The sequence below is a fragment of the Rhinopithecus roxellana genome, chromosome 3 (assembly GCF_007565055.1).
Source record: "Rhinopithecus roxellana isolate Shanxi Qingling chromosome 3, ASM756505v1, whole genome shotgun sequence".
Taxonomy (NCBI): Eukaryota; Metazoa; Chordata; class Mammalia; order Primates; family Cercopithecidae; genus Rhinopithecus; species Rhinopithecus roxellana.
Window position 1 is genome coordinate 184,901,324 of NC_044551.1, and position 18,703 is coordinate 184,920,026.

Below are 18,703 nucleotides of genomic sequence, written 5' to 3' on the forward strand. Positions count from 1 at the left end.
TTCTAGAGAGATTATGAGGTGGTCATTCAGGAGTAAGGTAGAATACAAGGCAATCTCATGACAGGCTGACTTGGTGGATAGTTAGGTGCTGGTGGGACCTTCCTCTATTCTCCCATTAGTTGAAACTTAAAGCTCACTCAGACCCCGTCTTTGTCTCACCCAAGAAAAGAGCAGACCTACGTGCAGAAGTGCTGGAAGGATGTGCGCGTGGGAGACTTCATCCAAATGAAATGCAACGAGATTGTCCCAGCAGACATACTCCTCCTTTTTTCCTCGGACCCCAGCGGGATATGCCATCTGGAAACTGCCAGCTTGGATGGAGAGACAAACCTCAAGCAAAGACGTGTGGTGAAGGGCTTCTCACAGCAGGTAGAGCTCTTTCTAAGATCTTCAGTGGTAAAGTCAAATACAGGAAGCAAGCCTATCCTACCGGAAAACTGAACTAAACCTAGTGGGTAGAGGGGAAAGTAGTAGATGCCTCCTTTTCCCTAGCACTTTAGATACCCAAATCCTACCAGCAGCCCTCTGAGATGGATATTATCTGCATATCACAGATGAGGAAACTGAGGCTTAGGGAAGTTAAATAACTTGCTGAAGGCCTCAGAGTTTCTAAATGGAGATCCACTCTGTTCAATTGAGGAAGCTATACTCTCTGCTCTGAACCGAGGAGTCTAATGTCTGTTCCATTATCCCTAGGACCAACTCCTCTTCTGTGCTCATCCAATCCCAACTCACTCTGCCCAGCTCAGCCCTAGCAATCTCTCCTGCCACTAATCCTCATACTCCTTCTGCCCCTCCTAAATTCCAGCAAGGTATCATTAACTATGTTTCCATTTGTGTATTCCTTAACTTCTAGGGCTGAAGCCTCCTTGAGGGCAGAGAGAGATCATTGATACTTTTTTTTTTTTTTTTTTTTTTTTAAGAGACTGGGTTTCCACTGGGTGCGATGGCTCAAACCTGTAATCCCAGCACTTTGGCAGGCCGAGGCAGTTGGATCACTTGAGGTCAGGAGTTCAAGACCATCCTGGCCAACATGGTGAAACGCTGTCTCTACTAAAAATTAAAAAAATAGCCAGGGGTGGTGGCAGGTACCTGTAGTCCCAGCTACTCGGGAGGTTGAAGCAGTAGAATCGCTTGAACCCAGGAGACAGAGGTTGCAGTGAACCAAGATCACACCACTGCACTCCAGCCTGGGCAATAAAGTGAGACTCTGTCTCAAAAAAAAAAAAAAAAAAAAGAGACTGGCTCTCAGTCTGTCACCCAGACTGGAGTGCAGTGGCATTGACACTTTTGTTTAATCCCCACCCCTTCATAAACGGTACCTCAGACATCATGGAGAAATCATGATTGTTTGGTGGGTAAAAGCTCAGGCTCTGGGGTCTGACGGAGATGGGTTCAAAGCCCAGGTCCCACCACTCATCAGCCATCTCACTTGGGCAAGTTACTATCCTCTCACACCTTGGTTCCCTCATCTGGAAAATGGGGACAAAAATAGTTCCCTTTCCATAGGGTAGTTTTGAAGACTAAATGGTAGGTACATGACTTACTTAGCATGAAGATAGGCACATAGTAAAAGACCAGTGAACAGTTGGTATTAATATCAGTGCTTTCATAGGCAATATGTGTTGACTGACTGAAGCTGGGTGTGATATTCCAATTTGCAATTAAAATTCTCCTTGTGGGAGTTGATTTCCAATATGGTCCCTTTCTTTAACCAGGGAAAAGAGTACAATTTTATCACCTTTCTTCATTCTGCCAGCCTTTGGCTGGGGAGAAATTGAATGAGTCAGAGGATCTAGGAGAAGGAAGGCAAATGATTTATTCCTCAGAGATCCTCATGAGCTAGAGTGCAGTTTTCCAGACTCAAACTTCTCAAAGTAAGTTTTTAAGTTGTAGGAGCAAGGGTCATTGTACCTTGCCTTGCCTCTCTCTAAGCACCTGATAAACAGTTCTCATGAAACCCTCTTTGTGTGATTGATTTGGTCCTCAGAAGCCTGTTCTCTCGTGCATATCTTGGGAATAATAATAGCTATCCCGTGGTTTTGCCATGCAATTCAAATGGTATAAGGAAAGTAAAGAACAGAATAAAGAGTTTGCTACCCAAGAGACTCACAATAAATGGGAACCATTGCTGCTACCGAGGCTGCAGTTGCCACCACTGGAAATGGAAACCACCACCACCCACTGTAGATCAGCAGGCCTACTGGTCTCCAGGCTCTGAGTCGATCACTGAGCAGCGGCCCTGTCTCTGAGTTTGCTCACCCTCTGCTGATTACAGCCACATTTGCTGAATCACCCTAGGGTTTGCAAAAAGGCAGGGTGAGATCTGGTCTAAGTTCACTGAGTCATTCTAGACAAGCAATAACAATCTATTTCTGAGTTCAGAACTCTGTAGCCTGCCCTTTGACCAGAGGCTTTCAAATCTTTTCAACAGTAACAATAAGAAATGTATAAAATATTACAAACACACACTCACGCACTTGCATGTGTGTATGTGCACATGGGTGAGTATTTAGTATGTAAGAATGACACCTTAGCCTGACCACATGCAAGGCACTCTGAGACTTTATATGCTATTCTACCTTTTTTTTTTTAGGACAGAGTCTCGCTCTGTTACCCAAGCCAGAGTACAGTGGCACAATCTCTGCTCAGTGCAATCTATGCCTATCGGGTTCAAGTGATTCTCCCACCTCAGCCTCCTGAGTAGCTGGGATTACAGGCAAGCACTACCACACCCAGCTAATTTTTTTTGTATTTTTAGTAGAGAGAGGGTTTTCACCATGTTGGCCAGGTTGGTCTTGAACTCCTGACCTGAAGTGATCCACCTGCCTTGGCCCCCCAAAATGTGGGGATTACAGGTGTGATCCCTGGTGCCTGGCCTATTCTACCTTTTTTTTTTTTTTTTTTTTTTTGAGTTCTAGGAGCAGTAAAACTTATAAATCTACCCTTTAGCCTCCCTACCCCAACATCTTTATCTAATTCTGAATCTTTCTTACTCTCTCTCTGGCAGTCATTTCAGTGTTATTTCATTTCAACAAGTGACTTTTCTTTTTGTCTTTGGCAGCAGTTCCCAAACTGCGTTTTGCATATTAATTAGTCAGATAGTTTGGGATGTAGTTGGAATGAAGAGTCAGGTAAAAGGGACATTCACACTCCAGTGCTACAGACCAGTCAATTTAATAAGTCTCTCCAACTCTAACCCTCAGTTCTCACAGATCACTTGCTGAGATGATTTACAAAAAGCAAAACAAAAAGAGAGAGAGAAATTCCTATGCGAAAGGAAGGAGATTATTTGAGCTTGAAGGTTTCCAGGGTTCTCTACTCTGTCTCAGTTCTTGATTCTCCCCCTCGCTTTGCTCGAGTGTTTTTTGTTTTTGTTTTTTTCATTTTAGTAATAATAATAGACTTTTATTGATTCCATAGTAAGGGCTTTGCTTATCTCGTCTATCCTCAAAACAACCCAATGAGATGGACACTATTATTGTCTCCATTTCCATAAGGAAACTGGGGCATACGGAGGTCCGATAACTTGTCCAAGGTCACGGAGCAGGGAAGTTTTGGAGCAGGCTTCAAAGCCAGGTTTGTCCAGAGTCTCAGTTTTTCTGTTTTGTTTTGTTTTTTGTTTTTTGGTGTTTTTTTTTTTTTTTGTTTTTGTTTTTGTTTTTGTTTTTGTTTTTGTTTTGAGACAGAGTCTCACTCTGTCACCCAGGCTGGAGTACAGTGGAACTGCAACCTCAGCCTCCCAGGTTAAAGTAATTCTCCTGCCTCAGCCTCCTGAGTAGCTGGGACTACAGGCGCCTGCCACCACGCCTGGCTAATTTTTTGTATTTTCAGTAGAGATGGGGTTTCACCATGTTAGCCAGGATGGGCTCAATCTCCTGACCTCGTGATCGGTCCGCCTCAGCCTCCCAAAGTGCTGGGATTAGTGGGAAAGTAGGAAAGTGCCCAGAGCCTCAGTTTTTAAGGCTCAGTAGCTCATCTCCCTGGCCCTTTAACTGTTACCTTGAGTTCACACAGAGATGCTTACTTGAAAGCATACATTTATTGTTGCCAGGATTCTTTCCACATACAGATAGCAGATGGCAGGGATAATGAAAGTGGGCTCAGCCTGCTCCCTGGGGGGAGACATCTTGGCTGCTCTTTGCGACCTTGCTTCTCCCTTATACTTTTAGGGCAGAAAGATTTCTGAGTATGGATAGAACTTGCTTCTGGCTAACTCTATACCATAGGATTTCCATAATGTATTGAACAAACATGTTGATGAGAGTTGCAAGAAAAATAAATGTTGCAAGGCCAAGTAATATGAGAAGACAGTAGGTTACCAGTTTTCAAATATTGTGTTCTGCAGAACTGATACTTTAATAAGCCCCAAGGAGAAGGACAGGTGCTATTATGTAGTATTTCTAAACATTTAAGCACAAGAAACTTTTATCCCAAGAAACACATCTGGGAACTACTGTAGGAGGGGTGGGCTACCACTAAGGGATTTGCTGCAAGTATATTACAGGTGTTGAAGATGTATCATAATCATCACTGGGAAAGTGTTTAAATATATATATGCATCCTTCTGTATCACCACCAGTAAATTAGGACTCACTAGGACTGAGTAAGGCCTTGAGTGTGCATATTTTAAAAAATTTTCTCCCAGACGATCTTGATATAAACCTACCACCACCTCCTTGAAAACCTGTACAACCAAGGAAAGGTGCCACCTCCCGTGTTTCCAAAAAACACTTATCCTAGTAATGGGAAGAAAACTACCATCTAGGCACTTCTTACTATATACTAGTTCTTTTACATGCATTGTCTATTTTAAGCCTTATGCCACCATGGGAGGTAGGCATCACTATCCCTATTTTATACATGAAACCTCTGAGGCACTGAAAGAGCAAATCTCACTAATTATCTCAGAGATTTTGAACACCTACAAATATGATTTGTTTGGAAATTTGATGTCTTATGTAATAAGTATTAATGGCTTTTGATAATTTATTCTCCAAGTCCCTACTGTCTTTGAGATCTTCACCTTGCCAAAAGGGTTTTTACTAACCACAGAGATTACTAGGAACATCTAACCCCACACATACACCCACACTCATTTTTACCATCTTCTGGAGGATGAGAATTACTATATTCTGGTAATTCAAAGTCAGTAAGACACACTTTGTCCCAGCTCCCATAGATCAGCATTTCTCAGAGTCTGCTAAGCACTTATCCCAAGAGATAGTTCTTGAAAAACCCATGGTCCATAGTCAAGTCACATTAAGAAGCTTTTGTTCTGTGGTCCCCTCTTGCAGGTTCCAATGTTCATTAACATATTAACATCTCTGAGAAAGCCTGGAGTCAAGAGGCCTGTTAAACTTTCTTTAGCCCTGAGCTCTCCAAATTTATTTAACCTAAGAATTATTTTTCAGCACAAATATTATTAACATTCCTATGGAGCTTTTCAGAAAATATTAGCCTGAATTGTGGTACAGACATGGTCACAACAGGTAAAGGGTAACAGAGAAGTTGACAAATCCTCGTGGCTTAGGCAGTTCATTCTTCCCTTTCCTATTTAGGTTCAAATGAAATTATAAACATTAAAGAACTTCTTAAAAGAGTCTTTCTCCCATGACATTGCAGATTATCCTCAAGGCTGTCAAAGAGTTAGTTTCAAATCCTTTTCTCAGAATTCTTCTTGGACTAAATCAACTTTTTTTTTCCACTGGAACTTTTATCCCAACGGGCCATCTTTGAATTTATAAAATTATTGACCTATTTTTGAGATATTCACTCTCACTTCCCATTGTTAGGGAAAGAGGGGAAAGGGAAGGAATTCAAAATTAGGATTATGCTAAACACCTGTCCAGCGGGCGAGAGGACTTTATTAGAGAGTTCAAACGTACAGTTTTCTCTTTGGTGACATTCTGATACCTGAAACCTCTTCTGTAAAAGAGTTTTAACCTAGGAATTTAACACCTGGAAAGGAGTAGATAGCATTCATTTCGATAAATGTAACAGTTACCAAAGCCAAAGAATCAGAAATGGATTCTTCCAATTCGTGTTTCAGATCAAACATGTCCCTGGCTATCTATTTTCCAAATCACTGAAGCCGAAGTCCCACTGAAGCATGAGTCAGATCATTCCCCAGGGCCAACTGGGAACTTGCCATGCCAAGTGTGATCTGTGGACCAGTCACTTCAGTAAGCATCACTGAGAGCTTGTCAGAAATGTTGAATCTCAGGCCCCACCCCAGACTGAACCAGAATCTGCATTTTAACAGGATCCTCAGGTGATTCACGTGCGCACGAAAGTTTGAAAGGCACTGGCCCAGAGCATCATTAATCAATGTAATAATCATGCTGTTTGTTGCTCAGGTTAAAAACTCTCCATTGAGTCTCCCTTTTGACTATGGTTAATGCTTTTAAGCCATTTGCTCAGTTATGAATAGCTGTTGTAGCTTGGATCCTCTGCAGTGAAAGTATATATTGATTTTAAAGTACTTAGAGGACCATTTTGCCAACAAAGAGTTGAGATCCAGTAGGAAGAAATTTATTACCATCCCATTTTAGTGATGCCAAACCTCAGTTAAAGCAAAGGTAGCTTTAACTGTCTTCTAACCTTGCCTGCCCTTGAGAACCAGAGAAAGTTCCTCTTTCCTGCTAGATTTGCAATGGGACCTGTCCCTGACAGACTTCTCCAAATTTCCTTTAACAATGAAACTTAGTGCTTTCTACCTGTTGATCAGTGCTTAAATGTTGAGCACAGATCACATTTTCTAGGATTCTTTTAAAATATGACTTCATAGTAGTATATAATATCAAGAAGAGATTACAACATCTATGTGCCATAGGCAGTGAGTGTTCTATATCTATTATTTCTTTCTACTACTCACAAATAACCCTGTAAAATAGGTGTTTTTATTATTCCATTTAACAAATGAGGCAAGAACAGTTAAGAAACCCTGTTTTCTAGGTTAACTGAGCTCAGATTCAAACTCAGGCACAGATCTTTGGTGGGTTTACTTTTTGTAATGGAAATTTTTAAGTATATACAAAACTGGAGAGAATAATGTGATACATTTCTGTGAACCCATCACCTAATTTCAACAATCAGTTTATAACTGTCTTGTTTTATCTATGTCCCCACCCTCTACTCTCTGCAAATTATTTTGAAGCAGATCTTCAATATTTCATTTCACCCGTAAATATTTCACTATGTATCTCTAAAGGATAGGATTTGTAAAATATACAAGTATACTATCATACCTAAAAATTGGCAACAATTCTTTGATGTCAACTTTCAAATCAGTGGTCAATATTTTCCCTTTGTTTGAATCAGGATCCAAATAAGAACAAATATTGAGATTAATTTCTTTAAACTCTTTTATTCTGTAAGTTCCCCATTTAGCTCTCTTTTTAATGCATAGTTTTTGTTGCTTAATAAACCAGGTTGTTTGTCCTGTATGATTGTTGTTGTTGTTGTTGTTGTTGTTGTTTTGTGTTTGAGACAGAGTTTTGCTCTTGTTGCCCAGGCTGGAGTGCATGGTGCGATCTCAGCTCACCGCAACCTCTGCCTCCTAGGTTCAAGCGATTCTCCTGCCTCAGCCTCCAGAGTAGCTGGGATTACAGGCATGTGCCACTATGCCCAGCTAATTTTGTATTTTTAGTAGAAATGGGATTTCTCCATGTTGGTCAGGCTGGTCTCGAACTCCTGACCTCAGTTGATCCATCTGCCTTGGCCTCCCAAAGTGCTGGGATTACAGGCGTGAGCTACTGCATGAGCCACTATGCCCAGCCCCTATATGATTTCTTATAGTCTGTGCGCTGTCTTCCTGTGGAACCATTTAACATGTTTTTCTGACCACTGTATTTTTACAACGTGGTAGTAGGAACTAGTGTCTAAGTCAGATTCGGGTTAGATTTGGCATTTGTGCATGTGCATGTCAACGTTATGTCATAGGAACTGCAGTGTGCTACCATCTCAAGGCACAAAACATCTATCTGTTTTCACTGTTAATAGTTGTTGATGATGGTTGTTTAGATCCATTACTTCAATGGAATTTGGAAAACTAGTGATATTCTGATTGGTTTATAAGGAAAAATTTCCCCTCATGAAATATTGGGTCACTGTGAGGTGTTCCCTCTGTAGAGAAAATGGATGTCTTTGAGTCTTTCCTCTCATTCACTTTTCAAAATAATGAGTTGGTTGCCTAGGATCCTCCAAAGGTGTTCAGTGGGTTTTTCTTTTTTAGCATCAATATGAACTCACGGTTTTAAAAATATCTGACGTCAAATCAATGCGCTTGTTGTCTCTCATTATCGCCCCATCTCTAGCCAGTGGGAGCTTCTTAAAAATGAGAAGTGGCTCCTGAGTCCTTTTCACATGACGTTAGTGGTCTTTGGTAGATCTGGTTCCTTTTAATAGAAACCACAATAAGTACATGTTAGAGGAGTTTATTACTATTGGGTTGATTGTTATTTCTATGCCGTTTAAATGAACAAGACTAGGACATTTTTAAGATTAAATACATCTGGATTCATGCTGACACTTCAAATTCAAGAATAGAGGTTTTGTACTGCACCTCATCAATATTAAATATGTAATCTTTTTCCCACATCAGGCAAATTCCCTGTCCACTCCGCTACACCACCCCCTTTTGATATTTAACACTCACAGAAATTCTATGAGGTTGAAATGGTAGGAACCAGCAACATATTAGAGATGAGAAAATAACTTCGGAGAGATCAAATTTGTCAAAGATTATCCGGGTCGTATAGTGTTGAGCCCAAATTAGAACTTGGTTCTGATGTACCTGATTATTTCTCCCATTGCTGGAAATATTCTTAACTTTATATGTATTTTTATTTCTCAAATGAATATAATTTTCATCTGTATGAAAATTCTAAAGCTCTATAAATGTTACGTTTAATTATTTATAACAATAATAACTTGATGGTGATGGGACAACCCTATGAAAAACTGTCATTTTCTATAGACTTCTGGCCTCCTTGTGGTGATCTCCTCCAGTCTTCTACTTGCATGTGGGTACACACTCTCCTCACACACCCATACAACATCCCCTCTTCCCAATGTCTAGCATTATTTGCACACTTCTGTTAAAAGGTCTTTTCCTTTAGAGCCTTGTGAGGAAACTCTGCTAGGTTATGTGAAAGATGAAATTTTGTTTGTTTTTGTTTTGTTTTGTTTGAGATGGAGTCTTGCACTGTTGCCCAGGCTGGAGCGATCTCAGCTCACTGCAACCTCCACCTCCTGGGTTCAAGCGATTCTCCTGCCTCAGCCTCCCAGGTAGCTGGGATTACAGGCACCCGCTACCATGCCTGGCTAATTTTTTATATTTTTAGTAGAGACGGGGTTTCACTATGTTGGCCAGGCTGGTCTCAAACTCCTGACCTTGTGATCCACCCTCCTCGGCCTCCCAAACTGTTGGGATTACGGGCGTGAGCCACCGTGCCCAGCCCGAAAGGTGAAATATTAATGGATTATATCTTAAAGTTATGGATGATAACCTAACCGTGCCCAGCCCGAAAGGTGAAATATTAATGGATATCTTAAAGTTATGTATGATAACCTAACCGTGCCCAGCCCGAAAGGTGAAATATTAATGGATATCTTAAAATTATGGATGATAACCTAAGGTATTAATGAATTATATCTTGAAGTTTTCTCCTTCCTACTACCTCCATTACCCAAGACAACGTATTTACATTTTAGTATTGGCCTTCACTGTCTTAACTAATTGTGGGTATTGAAGGTCAATGTGGGAAGCATTTGATATCTCAAATGAAAACCAGACCAATCTAATATGTTATATGGATTAGTTAAGACTCTTGGTTACATGTGACAGAACTGTAATTCAAAATAGTGTGGACAAAAAAATTAAATTTATTAGAAAAATATGGAGTGGGTTGGACCTTAGGTTCATGTGGAATGAGGACTTCAGAATCCATCAGTACAATGTCCATCTCTTGTCTGTGTTTCTTGTGGTATGTTTGGCTTCAATCTTTCAAACCAACTTCCTTCATGTGGAATGAAACGTGGTACCAGTAGTACTTGTGCTTTATAGCTTAACCCCCAGAGAGGGTCTAGCAAACTTCCCCGATGTCTAGATTGAAAAGCATCCTGGGGAAAGAGGCTGACTAGCCTGGCTGGTATCATGTACCCATTCCTAGACAAATTAACTCTGGCTAGAAACAAAGGACTCATGTTTGAAATTGGTCTGTGGGGTGTGAGAGTTCTGAATAGCACAGCAATAAATATCCATTTATCTATGACTCATCAGAAGTATATAAACCTAACTTATGTGTGACCATGGTCATTCATCCTTAAGGAAGGGGGCTTAATACCCTCTGTCTCTCTCCTATAGTCCCTAGTGTTATCCCTCTTCCCAAAAAGTCCTTCCCTTCTGACCTCTCTCTGCCTAGGCAACACTCTGACCAGTGTCCCACAGGTAATCATTCCTTCCTCTGTGCTCCCACAGACTTTGCTCTTGCCACTCTCAACTATTATAGTCCATTCAATAAATTCATTTACTCAACCAACATCTGATGAGGTCCTCCTGTTGCCAGACACTGTACTTGGATCTTTGTTTTGTGGTTTCTCAGCAGAGGTGACACATTGTGATCATATCTCTCATGAACAACTTAATATTCTTTTGCCAGAACATGAGGTACAAACGTTGGATCTCATATCATCTTCTTATCCACAGCAAGAAAGAATTTGTACAGAAAAGTTTTGTCTGTGTAATACTCCCTAAGGCGCCACTGGCCATCTGGTGGTACCTGCCCATATTTCAGGCATCAGACCACTCACACATTCATTCATCAAATATTTATTAAAAAGCCTTCTCTGTGCTAGATGCTGTAGCATGCTCTGGGGGCCCAGGAGTAAACAAGAGAGAGACAGGGTGCGACTGCATGCTCTTACAGGGAATTACACAGACAATTGTTAACAATTCTGCCAACAATTAGTTCCTTTTAGAAACGACAGAAGAAATCATCCCATTTCCAGTATTTGCTTGGCATCCAAGCCCATACCCTATATGTTTGGGAAATGCCATAGCAAGGTCTCAAGATTACTTTTAGTCAGCCCAACTGGGAAACAGAGTATTTGTCCACTTGACAAAAGGGAACTCAAACTGTAAAAAAAAATCCTTAAGACAGAGTCTCCCTCAGCCCTCCCGCCCAATCTGCCTGCTTTTGTGGGCGAATTACTAGGGCAGGCAGGGACCTCTAGAGTGATTGAATATGCAAATGATTTCCTCATCCAGAGCCAGAGGAAAGTAACTGCCAGTCACCCTGTTGTGGGTTATCTTGAAAAGAACCTTCACCTACCAGGAAGCAGAAAGGTTATCAAATGCTGGTAAGTGTCATTAGTTTTTAGATAGGATTCTCAGAATTCAGAGGGTTGCTTAATTTGTATACCAGGAAGAAAACCTCAATCACCTAGCTCAGCAGCTGGGGTGTGAAGAACATTTGCTTTCACCATTTAGACAACTGATAACTTAAAATGAAAAACACTTTAGTGTTCTTCCAAGGTTGCAGCATACCTCCTGTGTAGCTTCCTTGGTTGGCATGGTTTGCCAACCCTATAACCCCTACTCCTTGGCACAGCAGGTGAGCAGTCCACACAGCAGGGTCAGTGCCGCCATTTTGTTATCCTCATCCCCAGGTGGTGGTGGCTCTCCTTGGTAGTCCTCTAGCCTGGGAATCATGTAGAAACAGACACCAAGAGCTTCACAGAAGCATGGCAGTCACTAATCCAACCTGTCTTTTTTGGTAAATATTCTTGACTCTTGGTAAAAACTAAATACATAAATGATTTCTATGTTTGAGGAAAAGGTTTTGTTGGTTTCCCTTTCTTCAGTTGACAAAAATCTTTCACGAGTGATACTTCTTAATGGACACAGAGGGATTTCAAAGTGGTCTAAGATGTTCTTCTAATCCTGTAAGAACTTTATGACTATGGGTTCCATTTAAAAAAGAAAAAAAGACCCTTTGTGACTATTAAAAAAAAGGAATTGCCCTTTCAATGTCCATTATTTAATAACGTACATTAAAACCAAAAGTTACATTGAATCTAGTGAATTTGTAAATGAAATTTTAATTTATTAATCTCAATAATTCCTTCAGAAATCTGAAAGACAGTGGTACATGCATATGTGAGACTTATTTTTACTCTGTCAACAGACAGCATTTGGGAGCATATAGGGGATTTGTAGACAAGATACAGTAGCTTAATCTACCAATCAGGAACCACTGGCTTACAGAAACAGCTTGGTCGCAAGAATTACTTAACAGTCTCCTTCTTTCTGTTTCTCCCTTGAGTCACTCCACACAAGTCAAAGCCCCACAGTGGGAGAGTTTAATGGGCAGGGCACCACTACTTACATTCTCATCACAACTATAAATCAGAGAGGACTGGCAGTTTCCCACAAGAAAGCCAAGAAAAAGGATGAAACAGAAGATGTGTAGCCAGAAAACAGCTATCCATTGCAAACAATTCCAAAAGATCATTCATACATTTATTTAATCACAAGTATTGAGCAATTTGATCATTAATTATAAAGAATAAAAGGAAATAAGCCTAGAAAAGTAAAACTTGAGTCAAGCACAAGGGAAATGGCCTATTCTAGCTAATGGAATATATTCCAGCCTAAGATGCCAGGTTTGCTGTACCTGGGACACAGGTGAGCAAGGAGGACCTCAACCCTGGGCACTGATTATGCCCTGGCACCAGGCCCACTTTCCTTTACTCACAAAGATACCGCTATTGACACATCTGAGCTGAACTGGGAACTTTGAGTTGTCTTATGGCTGCAATCGTTGATTTGTGTTAATCACCCCTTTCTTCCCTTGATTCTCACTTACTGTCCCATATGACTCCTCTATCATAGATAGTAAATAAAAGCTTGAATGCACGCATGAATGAATGGGAGACTAGACTGGCCCAAGGTGGGATCTAGGACCGTGACTACATTTTTAATTTGTTGAGCCAAAGAAGTCCCATAAAAGAAGGGGTCTTACTCCCATCAATCAAAGTTAAGACTGTACCTGGGGCTTTTTCTATGGCCTTTACAGTGAGGTCTGCTTTGTATCTCCTCATCCATCACCTTTCAAAATATACGCTTCTAACATCACCCTCTCCAGTACTAGCCTTACCTCAACACATCTTTATGGTGTGCCTGCAAAAACAAGGTATTAAAGGAGATGCCCCAGAGGAAGATGACAGTCTACCAGATGATGCACAGATCTAGGCAGAGGTGTTCAATGGAAATAGCAGCAGTGGTGGCAGCACATGAAAAGGAGCAATTCTAATAGGCTGGGGCAGACCGTTCTGTGGGGATTAGAGTGAGCTTCATAGAGGGAGTGGCCAAAAAAAATCTTAAATGCTAAAAAATAAAAATTATCAAAAAAAAAGTCTTCTAGGCCAATTAATGCCTTAACTTTAACCCTTACCCTTTGTAGGTACTTACTTTAAAATGCAAATGTACTTGGAAGACATAACACATTGCATTGCTTATTCATTATAATTTTTGTATATTTTCAACTATATATTAGAGAATGTATTCATTAGGTCTTTCAGAGGCATTGAGTAGTGAACATAGAAAAGAAATAGGGCCAAGAGGAGAGCTTAATTACTCATCTTTCACTCTGTGCATCCAAATAACACTGTGGTTAAGGAGCAGACTCTTAGGGAGTGAGCGGTGCTAAGGTTAAAGCCTGCTGTCCTGCTTTGCTGGCTGGAGGGCACTGGGGAAATCACAGATTCTCCCTAAGCCTCAATTCCTTTATCTGTAAAATCGGGATAATGATGGTACCTACCTGATAGAATTATTGTAAGAATTGAAGAAGATGGCATGTATAAAATACTTAGTTAATTCTTAGTATACAGCGAGCATTCAATAAGTGCTGCAGAATAATCATAACAGGACAGGAGGAATAAAAGGTGATGATGATGATGACAACAATGACTTTAGAATCTGATTATGTGAATGGCAATCCTGGCTCTGTTACTTACCATCCATGAGACATTTTAATTTAGTCTCCATCTGCACGTCTGTCCAAACCTCCTCAGGTTTTTGTGAGAACTGAATGACAGGTGTCTGGCACATAGTAAGTGCTCCAGATAGGCAGGTCTGACCTAAAGCACTGCAGAGATACACAATCTTCTCTAGAAGGGACTGGTCTTTTCCTGTGTCTTAATGGCTCCCTAGGCCTTTTGCTGGATAGCAAGACTTTCATCAAAGGGCAGTGCCTTAGATAACAGGCTGAGTCAAAAAGAACTGGCCAGTGAGGCAAGCTTCATCCATAAGCTAAGAAAAACTACAGGGTGGTAAGAGAACATTACACCATCTCACAAGGGAATCAAAAACTCCTGAACAATGTTAAAATAAGACAGGGCCAGGCATGATGGCTCACACCTGTAATCCCAGCACTGTGGGATGTTGAGGCACAAGGATCACTTAAGCTCAGAAGTTTGAGACCAGTCTAGGGAACACAGTAAGACCCCCATCTCTATAATATATATATATACACACACACATATATTTATATATGTGTATATGATATATACATATATAATTTTATTTTATAAAATATAAAATCAGGTCTGGTGGTGCACACCTGTAATCCCAGCTACTCAAGAGACTGAGTTGGGAAGATGGTTTGAACCCAGGAAGTCGAGGCTGCAGTGAGCTGTGATCACACCACTGCACTCCAGCCTGGGTGACAGAGTACGACCCTGTCTCAAATAAAGAAATAAATAAGAACCCTGACAGGTTTGTAAGGCTGGGCAACTCTGTGTCTTGGGCTGGCCCAGCAGCTGCCCTGCAGGGAAATACAGCAAATCCTTAAAAGCAAGCAGGGTGTCAGTGGTTATCTTTGCAGCCAGCAGGACCCATGTGCCCCTCTCCACAGCCCCTCTTCCTCCAACTGAAGAAGAGAGCCCAGGGAATAAGTAGCTAGAAAGAGCAAGGTCACCTCTCCATGAAAAGAGGAAGATAGGGGACAAAAGTCCTGTGCTCAGTGGAAAAGGAGAACACAGCAGGAGGAAGGGACATTTCAGGAGGGAGGTGGCTAGGAAGCCCCAACAGGAACAAGAGTCAAACTTCACTGTTGCTGGGGCCCAGGGGCTGTGATTAAACAGGCAGCAGGGACTCCAAGGCATTACAGAGGGATCATCAGTGCTCAGACCCCACTGCCAGTCATATCTGAAATAAGTCTGGATTTAGAGACCCAGCATTGAGCTGAGTGGTGTGGATCAGGAGTGAAGCACACGGCTTAATCAGGGGCATGAAAGCAGCTGACAAATTACAGCATAATTTGTCATCATCTCAGAGCTCAGCAAGTGTTTGTCCCTGAAAGAATCAATACCTGGAGGGAAAAGGGCCATATTTTTAGAAACTCCTGGATGGGTAATTTATTTCAAGTGAGTAGAGAGTTTATTTATGTTGGCACCCCCTCAGATCCAATGGACAGTATATTTACATGAAGCCAGAAAATGCTATCACTTCTTTGAATCAATTTGCCCCTTTGAACAGTTGTACCTTGAAGCTTTCAGTGATAAACTCACACCCCTTGCTAAAAGCTCTACCCAGGAAACCATTTCCAATCCCACCTTTACCACTGCTGCCTTCTGTTTGGGTGGAATGTTACATATTTCAACACTTTTCCACATAGATTCTGTTTTCTGAGGCACAATTAAGATGGGCAGGGCAGGTAATGTTAGCTCCATTCTACAGATGAAGAAACGAAGGCTCGTGAGTTGAACGTAGTATTAGTCAATATAGAGGAGAGTCAGAAAGCAAGATCTCTCCACCTCAAGTTGTGTTTTATCCCCATTGGACTAAAAGAGCTTGTGCAAGAGAAATGCCTTTGAAAAGCAAAGAATCAATGATGTGTTTCAAATATTTAGCTACAAGACTGTTCACCAGGAAGCAATGTGCTGTGCAAATAAGGAGTAGAGGGTCTGCAGTTGAACTTGGATTAAAATCCCAGCCCATGAGATTTAAATAGGTTTGACCATGGGGAGCCTTCTTTACCTTTCAGTCACAGATTTCCCATCTCTAAAGAGAGGCAAATTAAAGTTCCTGCTTCACAGAATGATGGTAAGCTTGAAAATAAATAAAATATAAAGTTCTCATTACAGTGTCTGGCAGAAATAAGAGTTGAGTAAATGCTATTTATTTTGTTCTATTAGCTACTATTTTCACAGCATTTTTATAATAGCAAAACAAATTGAAATACTATACCTATTCAATGGCGAAATGATTAAAGGAAATATGGTCAATTTTGTTCCTGGACCAAATTGAGGGTTGGGCTGCTATTTCTCGTGGCTCAATAACGAGATGCAGATGAACTGGGGAGGAAGACAGTTTTTATTTCTCTAACAGGTTACAGGAAGAAGGCCTGGAAGTTATTGCCAGACTAACTCAAAATTACAAAGTTTTCCAGAATTTACCTTCTAAGCTATATGTCTACGTGTAAGTGTGCGTTCATCTAAAGACATAAGTGATTAACTTCTTTTAATCTATAACTAAGATCTGAGTCCTGAAGATCTACTTCTGGAGCCTCGGTAAGTTTACTTAATCTAAATGAGTCTAGGTGCTGGGGTGATTACCTTATCTTGTCTCCTGACAAATCATAAGGATTTGGGTCAAAAAGAAGTGGCCAGTGAGGTAAGCTTCATCCATAAGCTAAGAAAAACTACAGGGTGGTGAGAGGACATTGCACCATCTCACAAGGGAATCAGAAACTCCTGAACAATGTTAAAATAAGAACCCCGGCATTAGACACCATTAAACTTGTTTGTGGAGGCCTGGGGAATTTCTTCAGACCCCCATTGAAACCTGTTTCATCCTGAAAACGGTCCTGTTAAGAATTCCTTCATTATCTTCTCATGCTTCAAGGCCCAGGAAAAGCCTAGGCAACCTTGGTGGGATCTTTGTTACATTCCAGCCTTTGTATAAAAACACTGGCTCAATCAGCTTTTAATGTTTAATCTAGCTACTCAGTGCTGGGACAGTTGTAATGGAGGCCTGCGTTAGTGAGACCTGGTCTGCCACATATTCATACAATAGGTTTTTGTGCAAATGTTAATAAAGATGTAGAAAAATTTAACAACATGTAAAAATGTTCAAGATTTATGAACACTAAATCTCATTGCTAAAATGTGTAAATACACATGTATATACCTACACAAATATATGTGGGTGTGTATATACACATATATGTGTATATATATGTGTGTATATATATATATTTATTTGTTTGTTTTGAGACAGAGTCTTGCTCTGCCAGGCTGGAGTGCAGTGGTGCAATCTTGGCTCACTGCAAACTCCACCTCCCAGGTTCAAGCGATTCTCGTGCCTCAACCTGCTGAGTAGCTGAGATTAGAGGCACACACCACCATGCCTGGCTAATTTTTGTATTTTTAGTAGCAACGGGGTTTCACCGGGCTGGTCTTGAACTCCTGACCTCACGTGATCTGCCTGCCTCAGCCTCCCAAAGTGCTGGGATTATAGGCGTGAGCCACCATGCCCAGTCAATGGATATAGATTTTTAAAACCCTGGAAGTATTACATGCACAAGCATTTTAGCTGTGAATACCTCTATGTGGTGTGATTTATAATGCCTTCTTTTTAATAATCTATTTCTATGGTGTCCAATGTGATAACCACTAGCCACATGTAGCTATTTAAGCTTAATTAAAATCAAATTAAATTTTTAAAGAAAACAACTCCTTGGTCAAACTACCAAACTTCAAGTGCTCAATAGCCACATGTGATTAGTGGCTTCCATACTGCACAATGCAGACTCAGAACATTCCATCATTGCAGTAAGTTCTATTAGATCTGGGTTAGAGCCCAGACCCAGGCAGGTCAGAGAAATGCAATCACGGTAGTCACCTCCCTCTGCCCTGCATCAAACTTTTCATTGACATTTGCTTTCTCTTCCTTAATGAGGACTTAACTCTTTTTTTCTGACACATTACAACTATCAAAGTGTGACAAAGCAGGGATTACCTTATTTGCAATAGTTCTAACAGTGATTAGCTCTCCCAATGATCCTATTAAGACTAGATCCCTCTGAATTAATAAACTCACAGAGTCCTCTCTCTCACAGGAGGTACAGTTCGAACCAGAGCTTTTCCACAATACCATTGTGTGTGAGAAACCCAACAATCACCTCAACAAATTTAAGGGTTATATGTAAGTATCTCATGTTCCATGCTGCTAGTAAATATCTCCACTGCAGCTAGAAAATATATTGTCTAGAAATGACCAAAGAAATAAGCATCTTCATCCTGAGGAATTTTATTTTGTGTGTGTGATAAAGAAGGACTAGAGAAATTTAAATTGGGAAACTTTTTCTATTTTTTTTTTTTTTGAGTGCTAGTTAAATTCACCAGTGTTGTTGTTGTTTTTGTTTGCTTTGTTTTGTTTTTTTTTTAAAAAAAAAACCTTTGTAAAATAGCATCAAAATCAAGATTGTGCTCTGGTTCAGGAAGGTGAATATGATTTAATTAAGATCAATTTTTTTAAGTGCCTATATTGCATTGTAGGTAAGAATAGGGACTTTGGAATTTGACAGATCTGGGTTTGAATTGGGGTTCTGCAAATTACAATCCATATGACCTTGGGTAAATTAATTCACCTCTCTGAGCCTGTTTCCACATCCATAAAATAAAATTATATCTA

General features: G+C 40.6%; 1 protein-coding gene across 1 annotated transcript in view; it reads left to right on the forward strand.

The window, feature by feature from the left end:
• ATP10B (ATPase phospholipid transporting 10B (putative)) overlaps positions 1-18,703 on the forward strand; it is a 283,570-nt gene that overhangs the window by 165,624 nt on the left and 99,243 nt on the right. The window contains exons 6-7 of the mRNA XM_030927999.1: positions 165-369; positions 18,129-18,214. Coding sequence (XP_030783859.1) covers positions 165-369; positions 18,129-18,214 — 291 coding nt within the window. The remainder of the gene's footprint in view (positions 1-164; positions 370-18,128; positions 18,215-18,703) is intronic.